Source organism: Elephantulus edwardii, unplaced genomic scaffold (assembly GCF_000299155.1).
Source record: "Elephantulus edwardii isolate Elephantulus edwardi_28Jun2011 unplaced genomic scaffold, EleEdw1.0 scaffold00029, whole genome shotgun sequence".
In the NCBI taxonomy this organism is placed as follows: Eukaryota; Metazoa; Chordata; class Mammalia; order Macroscelidea; family Macroscelididae; genus Elephantulus; species Elephantulus edwardii.
Genome location: NW_006399779.1, coordinates 15,855,611 through 15,868,729, shown reverse-complemented (window position 1 = coordinate 15,868,729; position 13,119 = coordinate 15,855,611). Strand labels below are relative to the sequence as shown.

The 13,119-nt window shown below is 39.0% G+C and overlaps 1 protein-coding gene across 1 annotated transcript in view; it reads right to left on the bottom strand.

Annotated features, from left to right (window-relative positions):
* Positions 1-8,029: 8,029 nt before the first annotated feature.
* Positions 8,030-13,119, bottom strand: part of LOC102848618 (chromosome unknown open reading frame, human C11orf74) — an 80,906-nt gene continuing 75,816 nt past the window's right edge. Inside the window, exon 6 of the mRNA XM_006883791.1 lies at positions 8,030-8,194. Coding sequence (XP_006883853.1) covers positions 8,030-8,194 — 165 coding nt within the window. The remainder of the gene's footprint in view (positions 8,195-13,119) is intronic.

Here is a 13,119-nt window from a genome sequence, read left to right as displayed (position 1 = left end):
ACTCTGCTCTGTCCTGTGCCAATCGCACTGTCTCTGACACTCCCATCCCGATTATCCCAGTCACTGAATCAATCCACCTCATAGAGGGCCTTCCCCCCTGCACTGTCCCTCCACCCTCCCAAGCAAGATGTCCTTCTCCAAGGACCGGTCTCTCCTCACAACATGTCCAAAGTATGTTAGACAGAGCCTCAAAATCCTTGCCTCCAAGGAGGCACCCAGTTTAATCACGTTTTATGTTATAAAACAAAGCGTATATTAATGATTAAATAAAAACTCAATGTGGTTGTAAAATATATTGAGGTTTGAAGATAAACTGCACATACTAAAAAAATATATCCCTGTGTAATACAGAGAGCAATATACATACAGTTGTGTGTCTTCAAGTCAGGGCCGACTCATAGCTGACCCTCCAGTGGGTTTTCAGAGGCCAGAAATCATACAAAGTAGGTGGCCGATATTTCTCACTCTGAGAAATAGTAGGTTTGAATCTGGTGCCTTTGGATTGGCAAGACAGCTTCTTACCTTAAGACTAGGCCATCAGAAGTTCCTAGAAATATGTGTGACAGATTTAAATACAGAAATACTTGTAGACTATGTCATTAGAGGTGAGCAAATCAATGCTTCATTAAGAGAATACTTTTACAACCAAAACATTGACAGGTTTAGGGCATTTTTCAGGAACCAAAGCTTCTTCATAAGCACTTAGCCTTAATATTTCAAAGCTCTGCCTGCTAAAAATTCAAGACATTACCCCTCTGAAGTCCAAATGATGCGCAAAGATATGTGAGACCATGATTTAAGGGGAGAAAAGGCCTCATCTGCATATAATTAAAATTTTTTTCCAGGTTTTTTTATTCTTGTGAAAGAAAAAAAGGAAAGGAGAATAATTAGTGGATTTTTTTTCTGCCTAGTTGTTAAACACTCTAATTACTTCAAGCACCATTACCACCACTTGCACATAAGCCGTCCTTTGAAAATACTTTTCCTTCCAACTAAAGTTGATGTTAATTTCCTTCAGAAAATATAGGCAATATTAATACAATTTAGAGGGTTATTGGATTTACTTTTTTAATCTTAACACGAACTTCAATAATCTAAGTGCATATAATGAAGATAACCATCTAGCACTGTCTGAAGTGAAACCAAAAACAACAAAAAGTCCTTTTAAAAGGCTGTGCATCTTTGAAGACATAAAAAGTGTTATAATTATGTATCATATACTATAACCTTTATTACTAGCTTGTAATTATTTTGCTACTAAAACGTCTTCCTGCATTCTTTCATGCAAAATTTACTTAACATTAGAATTCAATTGTTGGATCTCTCCTCACTCGCCACTTTTGTGCAGCATAGAATTACTGCTCTGATTTCTACCTCAATAAATCAACATTCCAGTGTAGCTTGTACAGACATTTTTCATTCGTTTCTTTTCCATGAATCCAACCAGTTAATAAATCATATCATTAATTATTTGTTTCCTTAACAAAATATAAAAAAGGAGTCAGACATGGGATAAATAATAGTTGAGAGCCTATATCTTCAGATGATCCATTAAGACTTTCAACACAGATTTTGTAAATAAAAGAGGCCAGTAATGGAAATCCTTATCTACTAATTGTTGTTGTTGTTGTTAGGAGCCTTCAAGTCAATGACCACTCATAGTGAGCCCATGGACAATAGATCTGAACCTTGCCATATCCTGTCCCATCCTCAGTCAAGTTTCCCCCTCCTACTCAAGGCCATTGTTACAGTCATGTATAAACCCATCGTGTGGAGGATTTTCCTCTTTTTCCCTGATCCTCCACTCTTTCTAGCATCATGTCTTTGTTTTCCTTTCCCAGTTTTTCGTTAGTCATCAATCTACACTCTTTAATGCAACTATTGGCCTTGGGCCATACACCTTGTTCTGAATAACCATTGCCAAGAATGTTGACAAATGGCGACTCTCCATTGGTTTTCCAAGGCTCTAAATCTTCATAGAAGTGGCTCCATTTTTCTCCCTTGAAGCCATTGGTAGAGTTAAACTATCAACTCTTCAATTAGCAGCCCAATACATTACTTACTATGCCACTGTTTTTGTTCGCCATCAAGTCAGGATCAACTCACAGCTGACCCTTGAAGTGTGTTTTTAGAGGCAATAAACAGTAAGGGAGAAGTCTGCCCATCCTTCTCCTAAGGAGCAGCTGGTGGACTTGAAACACCTGCCTTTGAGATTGCAGCACAACTACTTACCAATAGGCCATAGACTTAGGAACTCAGACCATGTTTTCAAAAGAAAAACTGAAAACAAATACAATGCTGAAAAACAGGCAAAGTCTCAATGTGGAGCAAGCAACAAATCATCTCATTTTTTTTGTGGGCTCACAGTGAGGAAAAAAAAAGATGGTATGGAGAGACAGTCTATCTAACCATGCCAGGTTTCCCAGGTGCAGTTACTTCAAGGCGTGGTCTTTTTAAATTACTTGCTATACATCTGAAATTTGGACAATCATTTAAGATAATAGAAGAATCAATAACTTTTAAGTTATGGTGTTGGAGATGAGTACTAAATATTCGAATGACTGACAAAAAAACAAACAAATACGCCTGGGAGAAAGTGCAATCTGGGGGTGCCCTAGATGATGCTCAGTCTCACTTTGGCATGTTGCTAGGAGGGGCCTTTTCTTGGAAAAGGACATCATGCTTGTCAAGGTGGAGGAAGGTCAGCAAAAGGGAAGAAGGCCCTCACCTAGGTGAATTGACACAGTGACTTAGAACAATAGACTCAAGTATATCCGAGATGGTGAGGATGGTAGAGGATAGGGCAAGGTTCAAATATGTTGTTCATGGGGTGAGGAGTGCTCAACTTTGCAGCAAATAACAAGAACAATATGAAATCATCATCATCAGTCTAGGGAATAATGGGAATTCCTGGGTTGTGCAAAGCATTAATACACTTAGTGGATATCCAAGAAGTTAGAGGTTTCAATCCATCTAGAATCACCTCAAAATAGGAGACACTCTTTTAGATCAGGTGATGTATTTTTAGAAAATTAGCTGTTAAAAAGTTGGCAGTTCAAGTCCACCCAGGGGTCTCTAGGAAGAAAGACCTGACAAGTTACTTTTTAAAAACTAAAAACAAACCAAGCTCAATGTAATTCCAACTTACTCTGATGATCCCTCGTGTTTCCAAGGCTGTAACCCGCTTAGCTTGCTCCTGCAGAGCAGTTGGTGAAATGGAACCACGAGAGAGCAGAGCGTTTGGGTTAGTGGTGCAACTCAAGAGCACCTTTCCAACTAAGACGCTCACACTCCAACTGACTTAAAATGCTGGTTCCAATTCTCCTAATCAATTCAAGCAGGAGTTAGGAGGAATGCATTTCACCTGAGGTCTGAATGAGAAAGATCATGTGATGACTAGAGGAAGAACACTGTAGGCAGGAAGATCCTGGGAGATGAAAATCAAATAGAGAATTATGGAAACAAAAAAAGAAGCCACGCTTGTCAGAACATGAGAAGGGAAAAGAATGGTATGAGATGAGATAGAAGAGGTTGGGGAGGGGCCAAATTTTGTAATGGCCAAGTAGGACATGGTAAAGAGTGTTCCTCTTTTAGCTACAGTGGAGAAAAATGCTTCTAGAAAAATGAAGATAAAATTATCTCTGTCCTGGGTCTGGAATCTTGGGATCATAGTCACGGACAATATCAAGGTCAATTGGCATAACATAATCCACAAATACAAAATTCTGCATCCTGTTTTGATACATTGTTATTATAATCTTAAAAACTTGCAAGCATTCATCTCAGCTGCATCTACTGCTCACTCCTGGCCAAGAGCAAAGTGAAGAAAACCAAACGATTAGTCCAGAGGGCTATGGGACGATACATGAACTTCCTTCTCCACAACTCTGGCATCAGAATGAGATGGCGCTTAGCTGTCTCTGGTGGGGACTCGAAAAGGGATAACACACAATAAAAGGTCCTAACAGAGTAGGGATGAGGCGTGGCACAAGTATGGAGCAACATTCAAAATTATAGAAAAGATCATGCTTATTGACCAAAGAGAGACTGGTGGAACCTTCAAGACTGCAAACTTCATCACCCTTCAAGCCTGGAATTGAAATCAGCCTTGTGCCTCAACTTTCAATAAACCTATACAGGCTGAAGTGATCAAGAACACCAGTGAGGAATACACTTCGCAGAATAATCAAACAAATAAGATCAGAAGGGTCACATTTACCCATGGATAAAGTTCAGAAGGACAAATGAAAAAAAGTAAACTCAGGGAAGAAACAAGATGAATACTGTTAAATATGGAGATTGTAACCAAGGTCACAGACATAATGTGGTGAATGAAAAGCCAATTTTCTCTGTAGACTTCCATTCAAATCACAATATTTACTTTTTAAAAAGCTTTCATGTAACTACTCAGACTACTAACTTCACTTCCCATCAGCTTTCAAATAATAACAAAAAAAAAGAAATTAATATCTTTTAACTATCTTTTTCACATTTACATTAAACCACACAGCTAACTATTACATGCAAAAAGTTATCATTTTCAAGCAGAATACAGTGCTATATATCATCCATGGCGGGGGTGAATCCTCAAACTCATGCCATCCTGTTGGAACTGACTCCTAACTGATCCTCCAGCAAGCGTTCAGAGGCTGTAAATCACATGGGAGGAATCTGCCCATCTTTCTCCACCCAGAGCAGCTGGTGGGTTTGCACTGGCCACCTTTGGGATGGCAGTGTAAGTCCCTATGCTCTAGGCCACCGGAGTTCTGGAAATATAAGAGCTTAGTATGTGTTCTTCTTGAGTCACTCTGCATAAGATGGATTGTGATATGGTGGCCTTGTGGATAAATTTGTGCTGACAATTCAAAGGCAAATGTATTAGCTGTTCTGCAGAAGTGATATTTACTTTCTTAAAACCTGCTGGAAAGACAGCTATGGGATGGGACCCAATACTACAGCAATGAGTGAGGAAAAAAATTCCACATGGTACTACATGGACCGAATAAGGACAGCTGGTGCAGGATTGAAGGGAAATTTGTGTTCACATTGCATTATACTGCTACTGCCATGCTTTTTGGAGATTATTTTAAAATTTTCCTGGTCGTAACCTCCCACTTTTATTTATATACCTAGACACTTCTAATTTTCTACTCTTCATGCTGCAACTACCTAACACAGGAGAATGTCATCTATCAAAATCAGCACAGCCTTCTTCTAAAGGTTCTTGGGTAGAGTTTGCCAGCCAACACCAAACAAATTCTTTCCATTGATTCTACAGATCTCCAGGCTGAAAAACAGACAGATGTGCTTGCTGGTTAGGGAGAAAATAATAGACCAGTCAAGTCAAGAAAATTTCATTTAAAGGCTTTAAGGGACTTATTTTTTCAGAATTACTTTCAGTGTAATTATCATTGTCCCAGATAACGAAGGGATTAAAAATTGCCAAAAGGAATGAAGCCGAAACCCAGTACACCACCCCTACAGAGAGGATACTCTGTCAACATTTGTCAGCCATCTGCCCTGCCATGTCAAATCATTCAATACTACAGAGGAGATTTCAGGGAAAACATTTTCAAAGAGGGCCTCATTTCTTCTATTAATAAAGCTATTTAGGTCAATACAATGAAAAGTCTAAAAATGGGGATTTTTCATGGTATTTAAACTACCAAAGCATTGGAGAAAATGGAATATGTGGTTAAACACTGGCACAAACAAGTGCCTTCTTTGACCAAAAGAATGGAATACTGCTGATGTCATTTTTTTTATTTTAGTCAAAGATTACATAGAATAGTGATCAAAATGGGGTAGATTTAGAACATGATCTCTAAATCTCATGGAATCCAGACTTTCCAGATCCATGAAAGCTGGTTGAACCCTAGAAACTACTGTCTTAGAATAATCATTAAACCTTACATTGAAAGTTTCCCTGAAGTCTTAAACTGAACAATAGCTTACTTAGTAAAAAGTTTCCCCCTTATTACATTGTTTTAAGAACTACTAAAAAGAGGTCAGATTATAACAACTTGGTAGATTAGCTAGGAACTCTGGGAGGCAGTGTATATATATTAGTGGGAAGCAAGAATTCAGAAAAGGAGGGTAAGAACGGTGGCTCACACTCAAAGACTGTAATAAATGCCACTGAATTGTAAATGCAGAAACTGTTGAAATGGTCTATATTGCACTCTGTATATTCTCAACAACAATGTAATAAAAAAAGATTTCTAAAAAATTAAACACCAAAATGCTTTAAGTCAGAAGAAAGCTGCTTGTCCTGTGAACAATTGTATAGCAAATGTGGTTTCTCACAGTCAGCTCATTGTGCAGAAGACCACATGCTCAAATCATATTTTATCATCACCACCTGTCAGTCTGGCATACAGCAGTGTCTTGTATATTAAGATACCAGACACTATGTCACCAATATTTCAAATACCAGCAGGGTCACCCATAGTAGGCAGGCTTCAGTACAGCTTCCATCCTAGTAAGAAAGACTTGGCAATCTGCTTCTAAAATTAGCCATGCAAAGCCCATGGCTCACAGCATGTTAACGTCCAATATACTGCTAGAAGATGAGCCGCCTAGCATGGATGGAATTCAGAGTAACAGTGGCCATAACAATGGACAGGAGCCTATTAATCATGAGGAAGGCACAGGAACGGGCAACATTTAGTTCTGTCGTGTACATGAAGGCCCATAGATCAGAGCCAACTGGATGCTAACAGCAATCACCTCACATTGTTCTGCATGCCCACACTGCATCAGTCAATAATCCTTGTTAGCCCTGCTCCACATCTCTAATCAAACCCATGTCCTTCTCCTTCATTCACTCTGCTTTTATTTAGCCTCTGATGTCCCAACAAGTCCAGCAACCCCTAGACATGTCATCTTGGTTTAATCTCACATCTCCTCATTTTACCCCACTCTCACTTTTTCTAAAATATATTTCTGATCTTATTTCTCCACTTGAAAACCTTCCTCCTGGCTAGAGAATGGAGGATATAGCACACAAGACCAGCAAAGCTCCCTCATTCATGGATGGCTTGCCCAATTAAGCCCAGAAACCCAATCTCTCTCAGCACCCAAACATGTGCCACCACCTCTGGACAGATGCAGCCAGCGGTCTCCCTAAGTAAGCACTTCCTCTCCCTAAGACCTACATGTGCAATTGTTCTTCACCTTCAGGAAGCTGGGTTCACGTCTCTAACCTTTGTTATGATACGTACAGAAACTACAGCTGTGCTGTTATTAAGATGGACCATTCATGCAGCACTCAGGTGCAACAATTTCTAAAAATATTACTACATAATTTGAGAAAGATTAGAGAACATTACAGTGAGTGAACGAACTCAGTCTCCTAAGGACAAAAACTACATAAGACAATTACTGAAAAAATAGAAGGGTAACTAGTAAAACACACATGGGGATCCAAGGAAGGAAGGGGTGGGAGCAGAGGGTAAGGAGGGGTAGGGCCAAAATCAGAGAGTTGCACAATTTGGTGAGTGGAAGGAGAGGGGAAAGAAAACGGAAAAGATCCAGCAGGGTCCTGAAAAGACAAGGTAATATTGGGCAAAATCCAATGGTGATTCATTTCATAAAACATAATAGGAATGAGTGCATGAAACACATTGTGTACGACTTTGTAAGCAAATCAATATAAATTTTAAAAAGTAAATAAATAAAAGATGGGCCATTCAGTGGGTACTGTTTCTTGTCTGATTTCATACCTTCACCCTTCCCAAACAATTATGGGATGCAGCGAGACATGGTCCAAGAGGTCTCTGTGACTCCACCATCACCAACCAGTCAACAGAGTATCAGAGGTCTCTGTGACTCCACCGTCACCAACAGGGCACCAGAGATCTCTGTGAGAGCCAAAAGTGTTATTCCTGTTGGTCACTGGACTCTTTATTGACAAATAACTGGCCAGATGAATACACACATCTAAAATGACACAAAAGGGATTGGTTTTTATTTTAATTGTGCTTCTATAAGAGGAAAATAAGAATATGGACAGAGAAGGCTTAGTGAATCAGGCATGGGGTCCCTCTGAGTCTGTGTCATGGTTCTCTTCCTTTTGTTTGGATAGCTCTTTAAGGATGTCCATTTCTGCAGACGTGAACTTGGGGGTTAGCGTCACACTGTCATAATCAAAGTCTTCATCAAGTGAGAAGGGTTGAACTTCATCTCCAAGTAGCTAGAAGAGGCAAAAAAGGAGGGAAAAAAATAGTCATTTCAGTGAAGATAAAGTTGAAAACATAAACTCCTTATTAATAATTAATTAAGCTTTTTTAAGACTTCTGCACTCTCAGCTGATTAAGCTGTTTTTAAGTAAAAGAATAAATTCAATTATTCAATTTGACCTAATTTAAGCCTCTTAATATGCCCCATTTGTACTATGCTGCATCTGAATGAATATCATTAGCTAATTTTGCCCAAGGCAAGAATCAGAAACTCTCCCTCACACACATCCATTACATTTTTGCCGTGTGTAATGACAGGGCTGAAGCCACACTGAAAAACTAAGCATTACATTAAAACATACAAAAATACACCTTCAGATTTCCATCAACTTTGCATACTTTTTTTACCATTTCTATGTTATCAGTGAGGAAGAATTCTCACACATAAAAATATTCCACACATAATATACTTCTTTAGACAGTATCTGTAAGTCCTAGGTTATAGAGGTAGAAATTAAAGGGCACAGCATCACTGAAAATTTTAAAAGTGCAGGATCTCGGTTTTCTCCTTCCAAAGGTTTCTTTAATATATACAGAGTTTATCTACCAAGTCAAAGCAGCTGCAAAAAGATGCAATAACGTTGTATTTATTTATTCCTAACTTGTGACTTTTAAAGGTTTCCTAAAAGAAGGTAGGTTAAAAGCATATTTTCTAACAAACAAACAGTGAAAGCCTTATATTTCATTCTATCACCCTCTAAAAGGCCTCTCCAAAAGCAAATGGCGTGTGATGGAATGAAATCATCCGGCACCTCTGTGCAGCTCATATGTATGGTGATGCTAAAATAATTGAAAACTATGGTTTATGCAAGAATGGAAAAAACACCCTGAAGTTATAATCAGCTTTAAATATTCTTTCATGGAAGATGATCACATTGAGTGGCTTTTGCAAAGTTCGAGAAAATGAAGCACATAATTCAGAAATGATGTGCTGGTATAAAAGTGTACCAGAAATCACCAAAAGTAGATATTCCCTCTTGGTGATAGCTAATGTTACGTGTTAACTTTGCTTGGCTAAGGGTCTCTGTGGAGCAGATGTATAGTTGTTCTTCCATAACATAATAATGTAATAACCTGCAGGGAGTTGTGCAGCTAACCCAAAGGGCACGCCTCTCTGGTGGTTCGAATCCACTGGCAGGTTTTCAAGAGAAAGACGAGCAATCTATTCTAGTGTGATTTACAATCTCAGAAAACCTGGTGGAGGGTCTGCAGTGAGTAGTTTCTGTCTTCATGGCAATGTGTGAGTGATAATAAACATGATGTAACCACTTCCCATGTTGTGGTCAGTGAATCAGCTGAGTGCAGTTTCCTGGAGGTCTGCCTCCAGAATGCAAACAGATGTTCTGGCAAGTCACAAACTCTGGCCCTGCATTCTTCTTACCCCCTAACCTTTACTTCCTGGGATGCCTGTCTGCAGAAGTCTCCAGCATGTCAGCTGACCTGTGTAGTTTAGATTCACCAGCTCTTGCAATTCTTCGAGCCAGGAGACCTGTAGTCTAGGGGTCTGACAGGTTCACAATTGGATGAGTCATTTCCTTGAAGTTACTCAGATAAAACTGATTTTGCTCCTCTAGAGAACCCAGATAAAGATTTTACTTGTCCAGAAAGTTGCATCCTAGAGTTAAATGCACAATAATAAAACACCCAGCTATGTTATCATGCTTTAGTATCAAGAAAGACAAACTATCAAGAAGGCACATTTCCAAGACTAGTTCATTTCTATTTGGATGATATCTCACCATCAAGAAAACAAAAATCCTCACCACTCGAACAAAAGGCAACATCATGACAGATAAAGAAATGATTAAAGCTGATAATGATTTCATCTGACTTGGATCCACCATCAGCAATCAAGAAATCAAGACAAAATTAAAAAAGAAAGAAATCAAAAGACTTGCTACACTGGGGAAATAAGCCCTCAAGGACTCCTTTAAAGTACTAAAGAACTTGATGTCAATTTAAAAACAAAGGTGCACCTAAGACAAGCCACGGAGTTCTCAATTGTTTCTTAGACATCAGTTAGACAATGAGTAAGGAAGATCAAAGACGAATCTCTTCCTTTTAATTATAATGTTAGCAAAGAGTATGGGAAAATACCAAATAATATGATAAGTACATATAAGTAAGATAGTATAATGAACTTCTATATGCACATCAGACACTAAAAATTGAGGCATTTTGAGTACTGTCGGGAATTTCTTTGCATCTTGTTTTATGTCTTTTCTCATAACATTTTCTACTTTTCTCTCTCACCAAAGGTTATAACTACCTGAATTTTGTGTTTATAACTTTCATTTTTATAGCTTTTCTCTGATGTATCATTTCCAAGTTAGAAACTGCTTACTTTTGCATATTTTTGAACTTCAGATATACATTTATAAATCTTCTTGGACTTGTTCTCTCCCTCAGTACTATTTTTCAGTAATCCATGTTGATATCTGTTCTGCTAGATAATTTCTTTTTGCCAGTTTATGATGTTCCATTATGTGAATATACCACAATTTATTCAAACATTCTGTTGTTTATAGTCATAAATGAGATTTCCAAATTGTAAAAAAAAAACCCAAAAAAACCAAAACGACCAAAAAAACAACATCATGCTTGGAAGGGTGGAGGGACAGAGAAAGAGAGGAAGACCATGAATGGGGTAGATTGATACAGTGACTGAGGTAATGAGTAATGAGGGTAGGTGTGTCAGAGACAGTAAAGTTGGCACAGGATAAGGTAGATTTCAGGGCTGTTGTACATAGGGTCGCTATGAGTCACAGGCAACCTGATGGCACGTAACAATAATAATAATAAGCATAAGGCACATAGAGTGGGGGAAATCCCTAACGACGCAGAGAAAGAACAATCAAAGAAATATACCAAGAACCAGAGGAAAGGAGTGAACAGAATCCAAAGTCAGGAGAGAAGGCAGTGATCAATGACATTAGTCAAACAAAGCCAACAGATTCATTAAAATAAGGACCGAAAATACCTACTAGATTTAGCAATTATAAAGTAAGGGATATACTTATTCAAAACACTATCCAGTGCAATCATTCTGGAAGGCAATTTGGTGCTTCCTCAAAAATCTGGACATAGAAATTCCATATGACCCAGCTATTCCACTGCCTGGAATATACCCTGAGAAAAAGAACAGAGGCACAAATGAAGACTTGTACATCAATGTTCATAGCAGCGGTATGGAAACAACCCAGATGTCTAACCATAATTGAACAGATTGATAAATTATGGTACATTCACACAATGGAATACTATGAAGCATACAGGAGCAATAATTTTGTAAATTATTATCTAACTTGGGAGGGACTGGAGAGCATTATGCAGAGTGACCTAACTCAGTCCCACAAGGACAAATACTGTCTAAAATCATCAATGTAGAAGGAGTATAAGGCTTCAAGGGGGTGGGGAGGGTGGAAGCAGAGGGGTGAGGATGTGCAGGGGGGAGAGGGAGGATTAATCACGGGGTTGTAGAATTTGATGGGCGGAGGGTGATGGAAATTGTAAGAATATGGTCTGAAAAATTTTGTAAATAAACTAGTATAATTTTAAAAAAAACCCATAATCCATGAGGTGATTAGACCAAGAATGCTTCGCTGAGTGGGGAGGAAGATGCACACACTGGTAGAATAGAGTTTAATGCTTTATGAAGTCTGGAAGAAAAGAGAGGAAGAAGTAAATTGTAGCTAAAAAGAGGTGCAAGGATGGCTGGTTTTCTTCTGTTTCATTTTCCCTTATCTTGTTAAGAATAAGATTCTAGGACATATTAAAAGGACTTGACCAGCAGAGAAGAAGTTAGAAAATTATACCTAAGCAGGTTGTATTAGAAATGAATTTCCAGTAATAATGGGTTTTTCTTTGTCTATTCAATAACTATTTGTTTCATGTCTACTACATACGTAGTATCCACATCAGCAGAGAACTGCCAGAAGTCCAGGCTGGGTTTAGAAGGGGTGATACTAGGGATATTGTAGCTAATGTTAGATGGATCTTAGCTGAAAGCAGGGAATACTAGAGGAATGTATATCTGTGTTTCATTATCTATGCAAAGGCATTTGACTGTGTGGATCATAACAAACTGTGGCTGACTCTGAGAAGAATGGGAATCCCAGAATACTGCATTGTGCTAATGAGAAACCTATACTTGGGACCAAGAGGCAGTCGCCATAACAAAGCAATGGAACACTGCATGGTTCAAAAGTGGGAAGGGCGTACACCAGGGATGTGTCCTGTCTCCATACCTTTTCAACCTGTACGCAGAACAGATTATCCGGGAGGCTGGGCTCTATGAGGAGAAATGTGGGATCAAGACTGACAGAAGATCTATCAACAGTCTGCGTTATGCAGATGACACAACCCTGCTTGCTGAAACTGAGGAGAACCTGAAGCACTTGCTGCAGAGGGTCAAGGACTGTGGCCTCCAATATGGATTGAGGCTCAATGTCAAGAAGACAGATTCTCACCACTGGACCAATTGGAAGCATCAGGACGGATGGTGAAAAGATTGAGATTTTCATAGCTTTAGTTTGACTGGCTCCATAATCAACACTCTTGACACCCGTAGCCAGGAAATTAAAAGACGTATTGCGATGGGAAAGTCTGATGTTAGGGACCTCTCCGGGGTACTGAAGAGCAATGGTGTCTCTCAAGACTAAGGTGCATCTGATACATGCCATGGTCTTTGCTATCACTTACAATGACTAAGGAGGATAGAAGGAGAATTTATGCCTTTGAGCTGTGGTGCTGGAGAAGAGTATTGAGGGTACCATGGACTGCTAGGAAAACACACAGATTGATCCTAGAAAGGGTTAAACCAGGCGGCTCCCTGGAGGCAAGGATTCTGAGGTTCCATCTAACGTACTTTGGACATGTT